Here is a 16,246-nt window from a genome sequence, read left to right on the forward strand (position 1 = left end):
TATCTGTCTACGCAACTGCTCCAGGGTGAACGAGCAGAAGCTGTCATTTTTCTAAAAACCCAGACTTTGACATTCTTGGCAGAATTCACTTCCCATGAACATATAAAATGATTTCAGAATTAATCACATGGTTATAGCTGTTACAGGGCCATGGTTCTCAAACTGAGGCCCCCAGATGGCAGCAGCAACATGGCCCTGGGATTTGTTAGAAATACCAATTCTTGGGCCCCACGCTAGACCCACCAAATTATGGGGACAGGATGCAGCAGTTAGCGTTTCACCAGCTCTCTGGAGGAGTCTGATGCACACCGAAATCTGAGAACCATTGTTGAAGGGGATCGTTTTGTCAGTGAGAGGCCAGACCAGAACTACTAAAAAACTGAAAACAAATAAAAGAAAAAAAACCCTTTTCTATGTTTGAAATTACCTTTTTTTTTTTTTTTTTAAAGATTTACTTATTTCTTTGAGAGCCAGAGAGAGCGCACAGGTGCACGAGTAGGGGGGAGGTAGAGAGGGAAAGGAAGAAAGAGGATCTCAAGCAGACTCCATAGCGAGCACGGAGCCCGACGCAGGGCTGGATCTCATGACTCTGACATCACGACCTGGGCCGAAACCCACAGCTGGACTCCTAACCACCTGAGCCACCCAGGTGCCCCTTGAAATTACTTTTACGTGCTTACGTTTGTATGATGGATCTCAGAAGCATGGGCAGGGGTCCGACGTGGGGACAACTGAATTATGTATCAGATGTAAATCTAAATTCCAGCATGGCATTTCTGGATTAATAAATTGAAAAAAACTTATATAAAAATGAAAAATTTGGGGAGGTAGAAAAGCAAAACAAAACAAACAAAACAGACCAAAAAATGGAAAATTTCACTTCACTTACAACCTATAAAAAGAACTTTATATGCAAGCTAAGGAGTTGAGCTTGTTCCATAGGTAAAGAGTGAAATCAGTTTTAAGCAGGGTAATGATGTGACTAGATCTGCCTTTTAGAAATTTAACTCTGGTGGCCCTTTAGGAGATAGTATGATGAGGGGTGGAAACTGAATGCAGGGAGATGGAGGGTAGGGATATGGAAACTTCTGGTTCTGGTCCAGATAAGTCAAGGGAGTGGGGATAGTTGTGGAGGGCAGAAGCTCTTTCATTTCTATCCCCAAAACACCTCTTCTGGCTCATTTCTGTCACCCACTCTTGCATACCCCATGCTAGGTTCATTCCTTGAACATTCTAGCATTCTAGGCTGTTCTGTTCACTCATACATTGCATAATCGATGTCCTCCTCTTTTTCCAGAAATAAACTCTTAGGCATCTTTAGAGATTCAAGTCCATTTTCCTTGTCTCTGTGATTCCCTCCTGGCTTCCCCTTCTCTGAGTTCTTTGCTCTGTCTTCTGTATTCCAGCAGTACTTGTTCATGTATTTGCTATAGACAGATGCGTCCATGGTCAAGTGTTACTTGTATGTTCATGTGGCTACTTTTTCCTATTCAATTTTGAGCTCTTTGAGAATAGAGCAATAAATAAAGCAAGATGAGAAGGATGGGAATTGCTATTGTACATAGTCAAGAAAGATCTCACTTAAAAAAAAACCCACAAAAACCAACCAGGGGTGCCTGGGTGGCTCAGTCGTTTAAGCTACAAATACTGCATGATCTCACTTGTGTGTGGAGTTATGAAAAGTTGAACTCTTAGAAACAGAGAATAGAAGAGTGGTCACCAGGGGCTGGTGGTTGGAGGGAAATGGGGAGATGTTGGTCAAAGGAACAAACATTCAGTTATAAGATGAGGAAGTTCTGGAGGCCTAATGGATGGTATGGTGACTATAGTTAATAATACTGTATGACTAAATTATTAAATATTGTATTGAATATCATATTATTGAAATTTGCTAAGAGGGTAGATCTTAAGTGCTCTCACCTAAAAAATACACGAATCTATGTGAGATGATGGATATGTTAATTACCTTGATTACGGTAATCATTTCACCACGTTTATCTATATTTACTACTTTTTCTCTCCGTCTCTTCTTCACATTCTCCTGAATGTTTTTACAGAATTTTGTATGTTTACTGTAGAATTCCTTCCATGTTTCGATAGTTGTAACGGAACACAAAATTATGTACATTTCCTGACTCCTATTATTCCTGCTTTTTTCCTTGGCATTCTCCATCCCCTAAAATACCCTCAGTAACACCTGACATAGCCCGTGTACAAGTGATCTGTTACCTCGATATCCGTGACTCTGTAGAACGCAACCCTAGAGGAGAAGGTTTCTGATGAAGACGTTGTTCATTGTTAGCTATTCAGGATTGTTTGAAGAGATACATTTTTCTAGCCTATGCTTTCCATGCAAAACCAAGAATTTGCCAATTGCAAACAGCTGACAAACCGTGTGTTTACTATAAAGGGAGGGCCTAGGAGAACTTGGCGTTACGGAGAACATCTGTCATGTTACGGAAATAACTATACACTTCAAAGCAAGTTTCCTACAAGTAACTTCATTTGAAATCTCTGCTGAAGAACCTCCAATTTTGCCCAAATACTTCTGCATGAGAAATTTCGGAGTTATAAGAGAATTTATTGTACTGGTCTCATCTGAACTGAGGGATAAACACTTGGATATGCCCAGCTCTTAATTAGTGTGTGTCACTGTTAGCCTCTCAAGTACTAATGATCACAGGATTATCCTTTAATAACAACTAAGGTGAGAACAAAGAGGAGAAGAGCGGCACAGGTGCTTTTAAGCCAGAATGGCACAGAGGACGAAGGGTGGTCACGGGTAAGGGTGCGAGTCCTCAGGGGCTTGATGATCCGCTCTCTCTGGGTCAGGATGGCTCTCCGGGCCCCAGCCCACTTCCCTGGCCCCCGCAGGCGGTACTGGTAAGGCGTGCACGGTCCAAAGAAAATTTCCATAGCCAGCTTTGGGTCCCACAGGAAGAGTGAGAGCAGGTTGGGTTTCACTCCCATTTCAGAGGCAATCTCATCCATGTAATCCATGTACTGTATCCGGCGTGAGTCACGAGGATTAGTCAGGAATCTGACATCAGAAGGGGGAAAAATTAAAAAAACCTCAAGTCAGATGACAACCCCAATCCCTCTAAGCACAATTTCCTCTAAACATCAGTGGACCTTGTATGAGGGGATAATCCACGGGGCAAAGAATGAATGGCTATTGATAATTTCTCAGTGGTTTCTAACAAAATATTCACACAGGGTATTTTTCACTCTCAAATCCAAGGGTCTTGGATAGTCATGGGTGGGGTTCGGAAGAGTTTTGTCCTACTAATGATATTCGTTTCTGAAATCTTCTGTACTTTGGCCACGCATTTGATTCTCATTCAGGATATAATCTCATTTTGGTACACTGGTGGGAAATATGAATTGTACAGGCCAGTTATTTAGGTATGTGTGACACTAATTTGATTTTCAGTATTACTGAAATGCAGTTCTTGGCTGACCTTAAACCAGCTCCTGGGTAACTGACTAGTCTGAGGATGAACCCTTTGATCGTAGAGAACGAGCTGTGACACTCACACGGTAGATTCTCAACAGGCATTTGTTGCATGGAAAAACATTTCCAACACCAATGGTTGAGAATAATTTTCTATTAAGAAGATTTGGTACAACCTACAAGCCTCTGACTTCATGTCAGAATTTTAATTGGATTCTGTAATGATTTGCCAACTCATTTCTCACATTGATTTATCTTTCCAACTCCTTAGAAGAGTGAACAACCCTTCATTTCGTCTTTGCATTTCATACACTTTGCACCTCTAAGGCTCTGCTATGACATAAATTTATAATTGTATGTTTATATTGCATTACATGAATTTTAAATACAATTCTAAAGTTTCCATGTTGGATTATTCCGTATCCATTCTTCCCACAAATATTCCATACATTTATATTATGCTCAATTAAGAAGAAATGAAAAAGTTGATATTTGAGATCTCATCTAGGCAAATAGACTCGGATTCTATGATGAGAAAAATATAAAGCATATTTGATAGGCAAACAATTCCACCTAAATACTTTCAATTGACTTTCACTAAGAAGCAAGCTTCTTACTCCTTTTCAAATTTTTTCCTCTTCTTTCTTATGTCATCCACCATGACACTCACCGAAGGTAATTTGTTCAACCCTAGGAAAGAAAGAAGATGAGGTTCCACAAGAAATGAATGCCCTGAAAATCAGTTTGGTAGAGAACATCCTGAGTGAGGTAGCCCGAGAGTGGGGGAGATGGACCAAGCAGTTACTCTGGAATGCCCTCCACTCATAGTTTCATCAGATGCACATAGCTTACAGATGCAAAGTCATGTCCTTTCATGACTTTGCATCTTGACTAGCAGACCTCAAAACTCACAAAGAAGAATGGACTCTGAGAGGAGTCGCACTCAATTGACAAGACACAAAGTAGTGTGTGTGTGTCGTCCCATCACCAGAGCATTCGTTCTGGCTGTCCTTTAAGGAGTGAGTTATACTTGTTCATTGATGTTATGAATTAGTTTACAAATATAGATCGTATCTACTCATAGTGACTCGGTGTCTCCTGATTGTTGTCATTGGACAGAGATTTATTCTTAATTTTCCATCTTAACTCATGGAAGGCACCTTCCTATAATTCTTCTTCATTTCTTTGATGAGTGACATCTTACATTTTGAGAAATACAGAATGTTCCAGGAAAATACGGGGAACTTTTTAAAGGAGAAACAAACAAATGAGCAGAATTATTACAATGTGATTGACATCATTTCATAAAGGTAGGTTTTTTTTTTTAAAGATTTCATTTTTAAGCAATCTTTACACCCAATGTGGGGCTCAAACTAACAAGCCTGAGATCAAGATTTGCATGTTCCAGCGACAGAGCCAGCCAGGCACCCCCATAAAGGTAGGTTTTGAATTTGTCTTCATGAGTTCTTTCTCAACCTTCGAATTAATCATATAATAAAGAATAATAATAATTATAACAGCAATGGCTGATCTTCAGTCATTGATTCATTCAGTATTTATCGAATGCTTATAACAGGGTGCTTAATTATTAATTTTTACTGCCCTGCAAAGTATATGTAAATATTCCCATTTTTATAAATGAGGAAACTGTGGCTGTCAGGGAACATGACAAGATCATGCAGGCAGTACATGGAGGGGGTGGGTTTTAATCCAGGTTTATCAAAGCTCTTTATTTCCTATCTATACTCTAGGTTAAGATCTTTCTTCTACTGCCCTCACTTCCTATTCTATATACCAGCCTCAAGTGCTCTAGAGAATTCTTTGCCAACAAGGTATCACTTGATGATAGCTTAAAGTACTGGTTTTTAAATCTTCGTTTTCATACAGGATTCCTGAAAGTTAAATAGCGATCAAAACCCTAAAGTAACACATCTCAAGTGGCACGATTTTGGATTCTGTCAAGGTTTATTTCAAGCTATGTTTTGCAGCGGAAGAGCTTTGCAGTGCCTCTGAATTCACACTATCTGGACGGCCATCTTTTCTAAATATGCGGACGGTCGGCACATAACCTTGAAGACACGAACGGCCCATCGGCTCTGGAGCTCCGATGTGGGAATGGTGGCTCCCACTGGCTGGAGGATGCCAATGAAAGCCAGGGTTGGTTTCTCTAGTCGAGGAGGGAAGACAAATTTAAACATGGAGTGCTGGCTGTCCAGTACTGTTGAATTATTTTCCAAAAAGGGGAAAGAGAACGTATATCCTGTGGCAAAAATAACAACATCAAGGTCCTCTTCTGTGCCATCTTCAAAGATGGCGGATGTCTCCGTGAACTCTCTAACATTTGGTTTTATCAGAACTCCTCCGGATATTATGTGATTAGGTAGATAATCACTGAAAGTAGCTTGATGGCTCAGAAATCTGAAGAATAAAAATTGAAATCCAGGAAAATTAATATGTCTTTTTGGAAAGGAGCTGAGCTCAGAAAATGCAAATACTTTTTAGTTGAGCTAAGAAAAAAAGACTTACATTTTTGTGTTGTAAAATACTTTCTTTACTCTATACTTTTTCTGCATGTTCACCGGATAAACATGCTATATTTATTAGAATGCCAATAACATTTATTTAATGCTTATTAGAAGCAAAGGGAAGATTTTGAAATGTGGTATATAAGTTTATACCAGTGATAATATTGATACCTAACTTCTTGAAAATAATTTTTTGGGGGAGAGATTGTTAAAAGCAATTGGTGGAGGTATTCATACTAGAACAGCAAAATCAGATCATATTCTGATTTCCAATTATTTTGAGCACCTACATACTATTTTTATAAATTTTACTGACATTATTTAATACCATGAATAGTCTCCCTGCTTCTACCCCCAACTCCCTACAATTTCTCCTCCACTCAGGAGCAGGAGTGATCCTTTTAAAATGTAGAATTATATCTTGATGGGTTTCTATTTCACTAAAAATGAAATCCAAATCTATGCCCATGCTGTAGCCCTCAAAATCCCTCTGATTTCCACTCAGGTCATGGTCTCAGGGTTTCGAGATTAGCCCTACCTTGGGCTCTGCGCTCAGTGGGGAGTCTGCTTGGAATTCTCTCTCCTTCTGCTCCACCCCCCCCATTCCAGTTGCGCTCTCTCTCTCAAATAAATAAATCTTAAACAAAATAAAAAATAAAAATCCTTCTGTGATCTGGCCCCTGCCTACGTCTCTGAACTAATTTCCAACCACTTCCCCTCTCCCAGTAGTCTGGGTTCCTTGCTCTTCCTTGAATAAATCATGTTCATTCCGGCCTGTGACCTTGGTGCTTCTTCTGCCTAGGATGTGATTCTCATCTTCCTTCAGGTCCCCATTCAAATGCTCTCTCATCATATAAGCATTCCAGAGTGACCCCATCTAAAAAAGATTCTTCTCCTCAACTTACTGTTTCTTCACAGCATGTATTACTCTATGTCATTGCATTATATATTGACGAGTTGTTTTCTCCCCTACTAGACAGGGGGCCCAGTAAGAGCCAGGACTCTACCTGGCCTTGTCCTTCTTCTACTCCCAGTACCCAGAAACCTACTTGATCATAGTAGGAACTCAGAATTATTTATTAAATTTATGTGGGCTGTACACATAGTCAACTTTATGTGTTTCCACATTTATACCTCTCAACAGATAGCTAGATAGGGATTACATTTTACCAACATTAAAAAAAAAGGTAATATTTAACCACACCAGGGTTAAAAGACAGAGGCAAAATTAATTTTTAAAAATCCTAGAACAGGGGTGCCTGTGTGGCTGGGTCGGCTGGGTGTCTGCCTTCAGTTCAGGTCCTGATCCCCGGTATAGGGATGGAGCCCTGCGTCAGCTCCCTGCTCAGCCGGGAGTCTTCTTCTCCCTCTCCCTCTGTCCCTTCCCACCACTCATACTCTCTCCCTCACATGCTCTCGCTCTCTCTCTCTCTCAAATAAATTTAAAAAAAAAATCTTAAAAAATATCCTAGGTTATACCTGTGTTGAGGGAACAAACCATAAACATCATGGTTAAATCGAACATTTAATTTATTCTCTGCCCATCTGTTGATTAAGAATGTAGGGTAAAATTTGTTGAGGACAGCATTAAAATGAGTGAAGAGAACAGTGTCCACAGGCATTCCATAATCCCAGACCCGGTTCCAAATCCATGCACCCCGCCTCGTGCTGAGAAACACCTAGGAGAGAATGCAAATAAATGAAAAATAGATGCCTCGCAATGTAAGACATTCCTTTTCCAGTTATTGCTCATTTGGCTCATGAGAAACGGATAAGAACTCTCTTGCCTTATTCTCAAAGACAGACAGACAGACAGACAGACACAGTGACATACACTCATACAAATGGACACATCTGACTTGTTCACTATAGTTCCAGAGAGCTCCCTGTGCCTTCCTCTGGACCTCACTCACTATCCTTCCTGTGCTTCTCCAAAGCAGTGTTTGATGCCTGCCAGCTCTTACATTGCAAATTCTGGACAAACACAATGATGCAAGAAGACTAGCAATCAACAGATCCGCACACACCATCCACCTGCTAATTATGCTATGACAGAATTAAGAATACTTAGTTAATATGCACCCCTTGAAAAGTAAGTATGGGAGGAATCAGGGTTGGGAGATGTGTCACGTGTCATGTCAGTGAGAAATAAAAGGATTTAAAGTGGTTTTCTGATAGAGTTCATATTGGTAACTGGTGGCTGAGCTGGTGAAGTTTACACACTCTGGTAAAAATAAACCATATGGCAGTCACTAAAGTTTGAAATATTTATTTTTATTCCATTCTCACTTTTTAAATGTATTGCCAAGATGTCTACCAAGAAAACAAATGCGAGGAGGTAATTAACAATGAGGATTGAAGCAGTGTATGGGTACACCTGACATATTTCACACAATGCTAATATCTCAGAGGGCAGTGGGTACAACTCAGGAAAGAGAATTGTAGGAACCAAACCTGTGAAGCTACATGACTGAGCTCAACTGCCAAATCAGCTCCAGAATTCCCAATGCCGACCACAATGATTTTCTTCCCCCGAAATTTCTCCGGACTCTTGTATTCCCAGCTGTGAATATATTGACCTTTGAATCTCTTGATTCCTGTGGGCAAGAAAGTATTGCTCAAGCCGTGGTCGTTATTTCATATTATTTTTTAAAGCCTATTATTGAACTCCAGGTCCATCCTATTTAAACTTCTCCTTTGCTGTTCCACAAATGCTGGGCTGTGAACTGTGTCTGCCCATCATCAGACAGAAGAAATCCTCATACAGTTTTGTTCTAGACCTTAAGTTCCATGCTTACATCCAGACATCTAATTTCTGCCTCCTTTTACTGACCTCTAACCCTGCCAAACCTTCAGAGAAGAGTTCGGCTCCTATCAGTAGTACGTCTTCCTTATGCTTCATCCTTGTTATTTACGACTACTGCTTTGGACCGACTTTCCTGTCTTGCTTTCCCAACACAAGCTTCATCCTTATTGAGATGTTTCATCTCTTCTGGGGCCCAGTACACCCACCCTTCCCATCAGCACTATTCACTCTGCTCTCCTCCTGGGGACAAACGCTCCAACGTCACCCAGGAGGATCTGAGCTAAGAGAATGTAGGGACTTCATATTTTTGCCTAAAAATTTGCTCTGACCTAAACAGAAACCTCATATGGCAAAGTCATAAAAGCTGGTTGATTTTGCAGCATTTCATCTTTTAAACAACACTGGGGTCTGCACATATGGGCTTCATTTGTCCCTCTTGTGATGCTGGACAGCCCTAATCACTCCTGACTGAGGGTCAGTCCTCGCCCTGTTCCTTTCTCCCCACAGAGTCTGATCCCAAACTCCAGCTTTCTTTTGGAAGCAGTTCTTCAATCCTCCCCTAATGAACTCCTGGCATGGATCTAATTGTTCCCAAACGCCATCTTTGCAAGTCCGATCGTCCAATACATTTCTCACTGTGGCTGTTTCGGTATTTCCCCCTCCCCTTGGTCCCACGGCATTTCCTTTCATTTCCTGAAGACAACTTTTTTCCTCATTTTTACAAAACAACAAAGATCTTAAGTGAGTGTCTCAACACCTAAAAGTTACTGTGTGTTCATCCATTCTTCCTCTGTCTCCTTTCCCCAGGAGGAAATATTTCTCTTCTATTCCAAAATGAACCCTTCACCCTGTGGGTCAAAATGCGAGGGGGTTTTGAGGTCAAACAGATGTAGGCACAAATCTCAGCTCTTTCACTTCTAGAGGCATTTGCAATGTGTAAAATGGAAGTGGTTTCACTTAGCTCACAGGAATGGTATAAGGATCCCTTAAAATGTTCTTATAGACTTTCCTTGAGAAATAGCTGTAATGCCCTTCTTTAAGAACCTTTAATCTCAGCCCACCCTCTCCCATTTTTCGTGCACATCTCTTCAACCTTGTTACCTTGTGGCCACCTCAATCTTTCCCCCTCACGCAGGCAGAACCAGCTCTTCCCGCAGTCTTGCCTGTCTCCAGAAAAGGCAACTCAATTGCTCTGACCAACAACACGAGAGTTACCCCGACACCTCTCTATTACATCTCACATCTGGTCCATCCGCGAATTCTATCATCTCTATGTTCACACTATACTCAGGATCCGAGCACTTCATTATGGCTCCACTGCCACCCCCCCCCCCCCATCGAACCTACCATCATTTCTCACCTGCATTTGTGCACGAGCCCCTCCCTGGTCTCCCTGCTTTGACCTTTACCACCTCATTCAACGACTATTCTGAACACAGCCGCTGAAGAGAGTAGAGCACGCCTCTCCTCTGCTGGAAACCTCCTCACAGCTCTTACCTCACTCGAAGTCAAAGCCAGACTGCAAACGATGGCTCACTGTTCACCCTCTGACATCATCTCCTTCCTACCCCTTCCACTCCCACCGCACCGGACCTGTGAGGCACACCCCCACTTCCAGGCCTTCGCACCTGCTCTTCCCTCTACGCAGTGTGCTTTCTCCCGCTATCAGCCTCACCTCCTCCATTCCTTTGGGCATTTGCTCCGATGTCCCTTTCCCGTGGAAACCTGACCTGGCTACTCTATCTGACCTTGCATCGCCACCCCCACCCCTAAAAGCCCTCCCATTTTCCATAGTCATCACCTCCCACGTAGTTATCCGAGTTTTGTCTGTGCCCATCTACTGCATGCAAAGCCCCCAGGGACCGAGGTCTTGCCTGTTTTGTTCTCTGGACAATTGGTGCTGGATAGGTATTGCTTGACTGAATTTGAATGAATGAATATGGGAAGATTTAAATTTCCAACTAACTAACCAATTAATGGATTTCTCTTGACCAATTTTAACCTTCTCTATTTTCTCATACACTGGGAAACAGACACTCATAGTGATGGAAGTAGGGGGAGTCTAGAATTTCCTGAGAACTCCAAAGGAGTCTCAGGTTCAGCCGTTTTTGAGAAGACCAAGTGTATATGCTGTTCCTAGAGATCAACAGGGAGATGGTGTGTGGGTAAAGCATTCCCGCACCATTCGTTATGTGCAAGGTGCTTAAGCTTCCGGATAGTAAACAGTAGCATGGCAGTAGCTTCTGAGATGGGCGCGTGGCTGTTTATCGTCACCATGCTACGCACATATGTATACATTCAGGAATAAAGCTAAATCTTAATATATTTTCTGTCACTTCGGTCCTACTATTTACTTGAAATTATTTTTTTAAGTTTTCATTTATTTAAATAATCTCTACACCCAATGTGGGACTCAAACTCACAACCCTGAGGTCAAGAGTCCCATGCTCTTCCAACTGAGCCAGCCAGGCGTCTCCGTATTTACTCCAAATTATTATCAACACAATACAACTCCCACATTTTGTTTTCTAGTTGTGGAATAATGTAGCATTTTCTCTGAAAATAGCCCAGAACTCGTGGTGGTAGGGTATTAGTAATTTTAATTTTCATTTTAGTAACATTACGTATTATTTGAATGGAGCCTGAAAGAACATGCATTACTTTACAATCAGAAGACATAAAATTTATTTTGAAAATCAGGTGACTTTCAGAATTACAAACTTTCTTCAAAAATAACAATAAGCAGCGATGATAAAACCCCCACATCATCAGTGCCTTAGCGTTCAGTATGACATACCTGGAAAGTTCTGGAGTGGCAGGAAGGGGTCGCTGTACATGCCACTGCACACCATAATCCCATCAAAGACATGGGATTCCTGCTTCCCTGCGGCCTCGACTACGACGTCCCACCGCCCCGTGCAAGAGAAGTCAGAGCGCTTCCTCACGCTGCACACCTTTGACTGGGGATGAGACAAACTTGGACTTGTGGCCTCTCTTTCCAGTGGCTTCCTGTCCCCGAACTTTGGGCCTCAATGAGTAAGGTTGGTTATAACTACTCTCCTTTGGGGCTTCCTGAAAGAATTTCTTTAAAGCTGGTTTCCCTACCAAGGCTTTTTTTAAGTAGAGTTGGAGGCCAGTGTGTCCCCAGCTGCAGTCCTAAATGTAGTCGGTGGGGAGCCAACACCAGGGGCATAGTTGGGCGTTTCACCCAAACCACCAGACTTTTTCCTGAAGGAAGTGAGGAGGGGAGGTCCTGCTGCCTTCACCGGAGATGCTCGTAGAGCTGCCCTCCCGGCCTGAACGGGTGTGACTTACCACCCCTCACTCTGGCCTGGCCCTTGACTCCAGCCAGAGGTTCCCGCGCTCGCGGAGGGTTCCCTGCCTCACTTACCAGAAACCGGATGTGCTTTGTGAGGTCAAAGTGTTGCACGTACATCCGGAGATAGTCCATGATTCTGGAATTGTGCAAGTAGTTGGGGAAGTGATCGGGGAACGGGTAATCACTGTAGGTTGTCATCTCCTTCGAAGTGTTGCTGGTGGCGGATTCATAGATGCTTGGCCTGCCACTCTGAGCCTTCTCCTACCAAGGAAAAAAGGACGCTCCCTGTCTTTTAGCATACAAGAGTAATAGCCAAAAAATCAGTTCCTCTGTTTGTCAAAGTATGAGGCTCCTGGGATGAATTCCTTCAAAGAAAGTAAAGTTGCTTTTCCAGGACCTTCACTAAGAGATAAGATGCCTTGTTGTAAATAGTTTAAAAGAGCAAATAATGTTGTCGGGCAACACAAAGAAAAATATGAAAAGATGGAAAGAACATGAAAAGGACATGAAAAGAAAAATGTGTGTAGAATACCAGATAGTGAAAATAAACAGAGGAAGACGGGGCTGCCACTCTGCCGACAGAGCTCGATGGGGTCAGAGTCCCGGGCAGAGGGCATCCGAGACGTCACGCTGTTTGTAGTGACGGATGCAAGAGAATGCAGAACCTTAGTACGGGAGGCTTTCTTTGTTCTCTATGTTTTCACTGGCGAGTTTTTTCTAATTACAAAAGCAGCACCTGCTTATTATAATTTTGTAGAAAATCATGGAGACGAATATCATTCTTGTTGATCACTTTATTATTTATTTTTTAAAGATTTTATTTATTCGAGAGAGAGAGAGAGCACGAGTGGGGGAGAGGGGCAGAGGGAGAAGCAGACTCCGGGCTCGATCCCAGGACCCTGAGAGCATGGCAGATGCTTCACTGACTGAGCCACCCAGGGGCCCCTTGATGATCACTTTAAATGTTTTGATATATACTCTTCTGGTTTCAGTCTCTCTCTCTCTATTATCTACTTATCTATATGCATACTGACAGGAGATAGTATTTTAGCACTTTACAATGTGTCATGGTTTATAATTATATTATATACTTATATAATAGTACATAATATAATAGGATATAATGATATATAATAAATATAATATATAAGTATATATGTATATATATACATATATATATACTTATATATAAATTATGTAAGTATATAATAGGATATAATGGTATAATATATAATAAAATATAATAGGATATACATACTATTATATAAGTATATAATATAATATAATATGATATAATGGTATAATATATAATAATATATTATATAAAATACAATAATAGCTAATAGCATATAATTATATAATATATATAATATATATCATCATCTATATTTCCTCATTAAATTCTGTGAAGCACATTATCATCCTCATTTTTCAGGTTACAGCAGGAGACCATACAACACACAATATTTGTTATGTGCGTTAGTAGCCATTCTAGATTTTTCTTAAAACTAAGGCCAGATACCTAAGTAATTTAAGACTAAGAAAAAAAAAATACACCATCACTTAAAATAAGCTGTTTTCTCCTAGAAGAGTTTATTAGAATCCTAAAATATAATCATTTTTTTAAAAGATTTTATTTATTCATTTGACAGAGATAGAGACAGCCAGCGAGAGAGGGAACACAGCAGGGGGAGTGGGAGAGGAAGAAGCAGGCTCCCAGCGGAGGAGCCCGATGTGGGGCTCGATCCCAGAACGCCGGGATCACGCCCTGAGCCGAAGGCAGACGCTTAACGACTGAGCCACCCAGGTGCCCCTAAAATATAATCATTTTAACATATGTACACGGAAAACACAATCGGGGAAGAGGTTAATTTTTTTTCTGTATCTTTTGAATATTATTGGTGAAATAAAAAATCAGTAATGCATGTACTATGAATATTCTAGACTCGAAGCCAGGAAATATGGCATCTAATTCCTGCTAAAGTATATCAACTTTAAGAACAGACGACAAAGTGTATGTTTTCTTCTTCAAAATGAAGAGTATTGTTTAATACATTGTATCGAAGCAGTCATATATAAAAACACCCCTTCTGATAAGGTTAGTTTCTGCAAATATAAGCGGTATTTTTTACAAGCGAAAAATTTACGGACATCACTAGTGAAATCAGATGACATGATGTGGTATTTTGTGGCATTTTGATGTGGTCCTTGAGATAGATCATTGCCTGGCTTAGACAGGGAACCTGACATCAAATCATTTCTCCGAATCTACATCTTTACCTGTTAAATACTACCTCACAGAGTTGTTGTGAAGACCAAACAATGCACATAAAATGCTTTAAAAACTTTTACAGGAAATAAACACGTGCATATAGTGTGATAGGATTAGTCGTGGCCGTGTGCACAGGGCGCTGGGGACATCAGGCTCGGAGGCTGGAGAGGCTTTCCTGGAGACCTGTCTGTATTGATCAAGAAACATGGAAACTGGGGCGCCTGGGTGGCACAGAGGTTAAGCGTCTGCCTTCGGCTCAGGGCGTGATCCCAGCGTTATGGGCTCGAGCCCCACATCAGGCTCCTCCGCTATGAGCCTGCTTCTTCCTCTCCCACTCCCCCTGCTTGTGTTCCCTCTCTCGCCGGCTGTCTCTATCTCTGTTGAATAAATAAATAAAATCTTAAAAAAAAAAAAAAAAAAAAAGAAACATGGAAACTACTCTCAATACTTGAAACCGGGAATGTAATGCAGGGAACTGTTCATACAAAAAAATGAAAAACCTGAAAAGCTGACCAGGTGTTGGTGGGACATCCCGGAGATTAGCCAAAGCAGGCAGCCACCACGGCCTATAGGCTGGGTCTAGGCTATTAAGAGCTGGTATATTGCTGTCTTTCTTCCCCAGCCCCCACGGCGATGCTGGGGGCCACGTGGTCTACAGGTTTAACTCCAAGTTGGAGAAGGACCTTAATCACATCTGACCTTGATGCAGGACAGAAACCCTTACTGTGCTAAGCTCTTGAGATTTCAGAGTTTGTCTGTGGGACAGTTAGTGCTAGCTGCCCTCACTGATACATATATATATTATTAGGCTGAAGATAAAAAATCTACAGGTCAAATATTTGCATATATGTGGTAGTTGAAGCCAAGGGTGGTAAGGAAGAATCCTAAGGGACTTGCAAAAAGTAAAGGACCAGAGGACTGAGAATAGAACCACGATCAGCCCCATTTAGAGGCCAAGGGGGAAAATACTGAGTAGGAAAAGCAGAGAAGAAAAGAGTGAAATCACAGAAGCCAGGGCCAAGTGTTTTAAAAAGGACTTGGTTTTTAACCTTTTTAGATCCCCTTGAGAAAGCAAGAACATTTAGCACAGGAAGTCCATCTGATTTGACAAGATGGACTGGTAACAGCAGCGAGAGCTGCTTTCTGGAACGCTGGTATGCCCATCAGGTCACGAGGGTGGAGACACGCCCCAGGGGTGAGACAATGCAGAGACAAGCGCACGCTTCTCCTTCAGGAAGCTAGACCCTGGGAGGAGGAAGGACAGCTGGAGCACATCCTTGCGGGAAGGAAAGATTGGGATTCAAAGTACATATATAGGCACTAATAAAGAGGATTCTTATTAGGCTAGAAGTTGAGGATAAGTTATTGCTGGAATCTTAGCATTCCTATTTCCCAGATATGGAAAAGATGCATAGTCTATTCAAACTTACCTCGTATCTCCACAGTCCTCCAATGTCGTCACTTCCTTCAAAACAGGTGGGTTCTAGTCCCTCCTCCAGACACGTCTTAATGGCGCCCAATCCGCTGACCCCAGCATCAACCACCGCAATTCTTTTTCCTGGCATTGTGTCTTGTATCAGGGAATTTATTAGTAGAAAATCAGATTTTTATTGTCATGCAATTTTTTTTCTATAATGCAAGATTGTTATTTCCCCCCCTAAAATTGCTAGCTAATGCATTTAAGAAACGTCCTACTCAAAGTAGTTATCCAAGTCAAAGGCTCTCTGAGTGACAGAAAACCCTACCTCACACCAGACTTTCTTTCAAGTACAAAGTAGATTGCTTAAAAAAAAAAAAAAGTTTTGACTCCTAAAGTTCCACACACACACACACACACACACACACACACACACACACATTCTCCATACAT

General features: G+C 41.5%; 1 protein-coding gene across 1 annotated transcript; it reads right to left on the reverse strand.

The window, feature by feature from the left end:
- Nucleotides 1–2,685: 2,685 nt before the first annotated feature.
- LOC113268763 (flavin-containing monooxygenase 5-like) lies at nucleotides 2,686–15,941 on the reverse strand. The gene is made up of 7 exons (XM_026517374.2): nucleotides 15,807–15,941; nucleotides 12,177–12,365; nucleotides 11,583–11,745; nucleotides 8,434–8,576; nucleotides 7,459–7,658; nucleotides 5,474–5,872; nucleotides 2,686–3,040 (listed from the first exon to the last, which is right to left on the reverse strand). Exons 1-7 carry the CDS (start codon nucleotides 15,939–15,941, stop codon nucleotides 2,686–2,688), a joined length of 1,584 nt encoding a protein of 527 aa, XP_026373159.2.
- Nucleotides 15,942–16,246: the final 305 nt, after the last annotated feature.

This window comes from Ursus arctos, unplaced genomic scaffold, assembly GCF_023065955.2.
Source record: "Ursus arctos isolate Adak ecotype North America unplaced genomic scaffold, UrsArc2.0 scaffold_2, whole genome shotgun sequence".
Taxonomy (NCBI): Eukaryota; Metazoa; Chordata; class Mammalia; order Carnivora; family Ursidae; genus Ursus; species Ursus arctos.

What these genes read in the sequence shown, in the direction of transcription:
- LOC113268763 (XM_026517374.2), bottom strand. Translation starts at nt 15,941, where the DNA reads ATGCCAGGAAAAAGAATTGCGGTGGTTGATGCTGGGGTCAGCGGATTG. An exon ending in GAGGACTGTGGAGATACGAG is followed by an intron (nt 12,366 to 15,806) that starts GTAAGTTTGAAT and finishes TTTCCTTGGTAG; the next exon opens with GAGAAGGCTCAGAGTGGCAG. An exon ending in GCCACTCCAGAACTTTCCAG is followed by an intron (nt 8,577 to 11,582) that starts GTATGTCATACT and finishes TCTTGCCCACAG; the next exon opens with GAATCAAGAGATTCAAAGGT.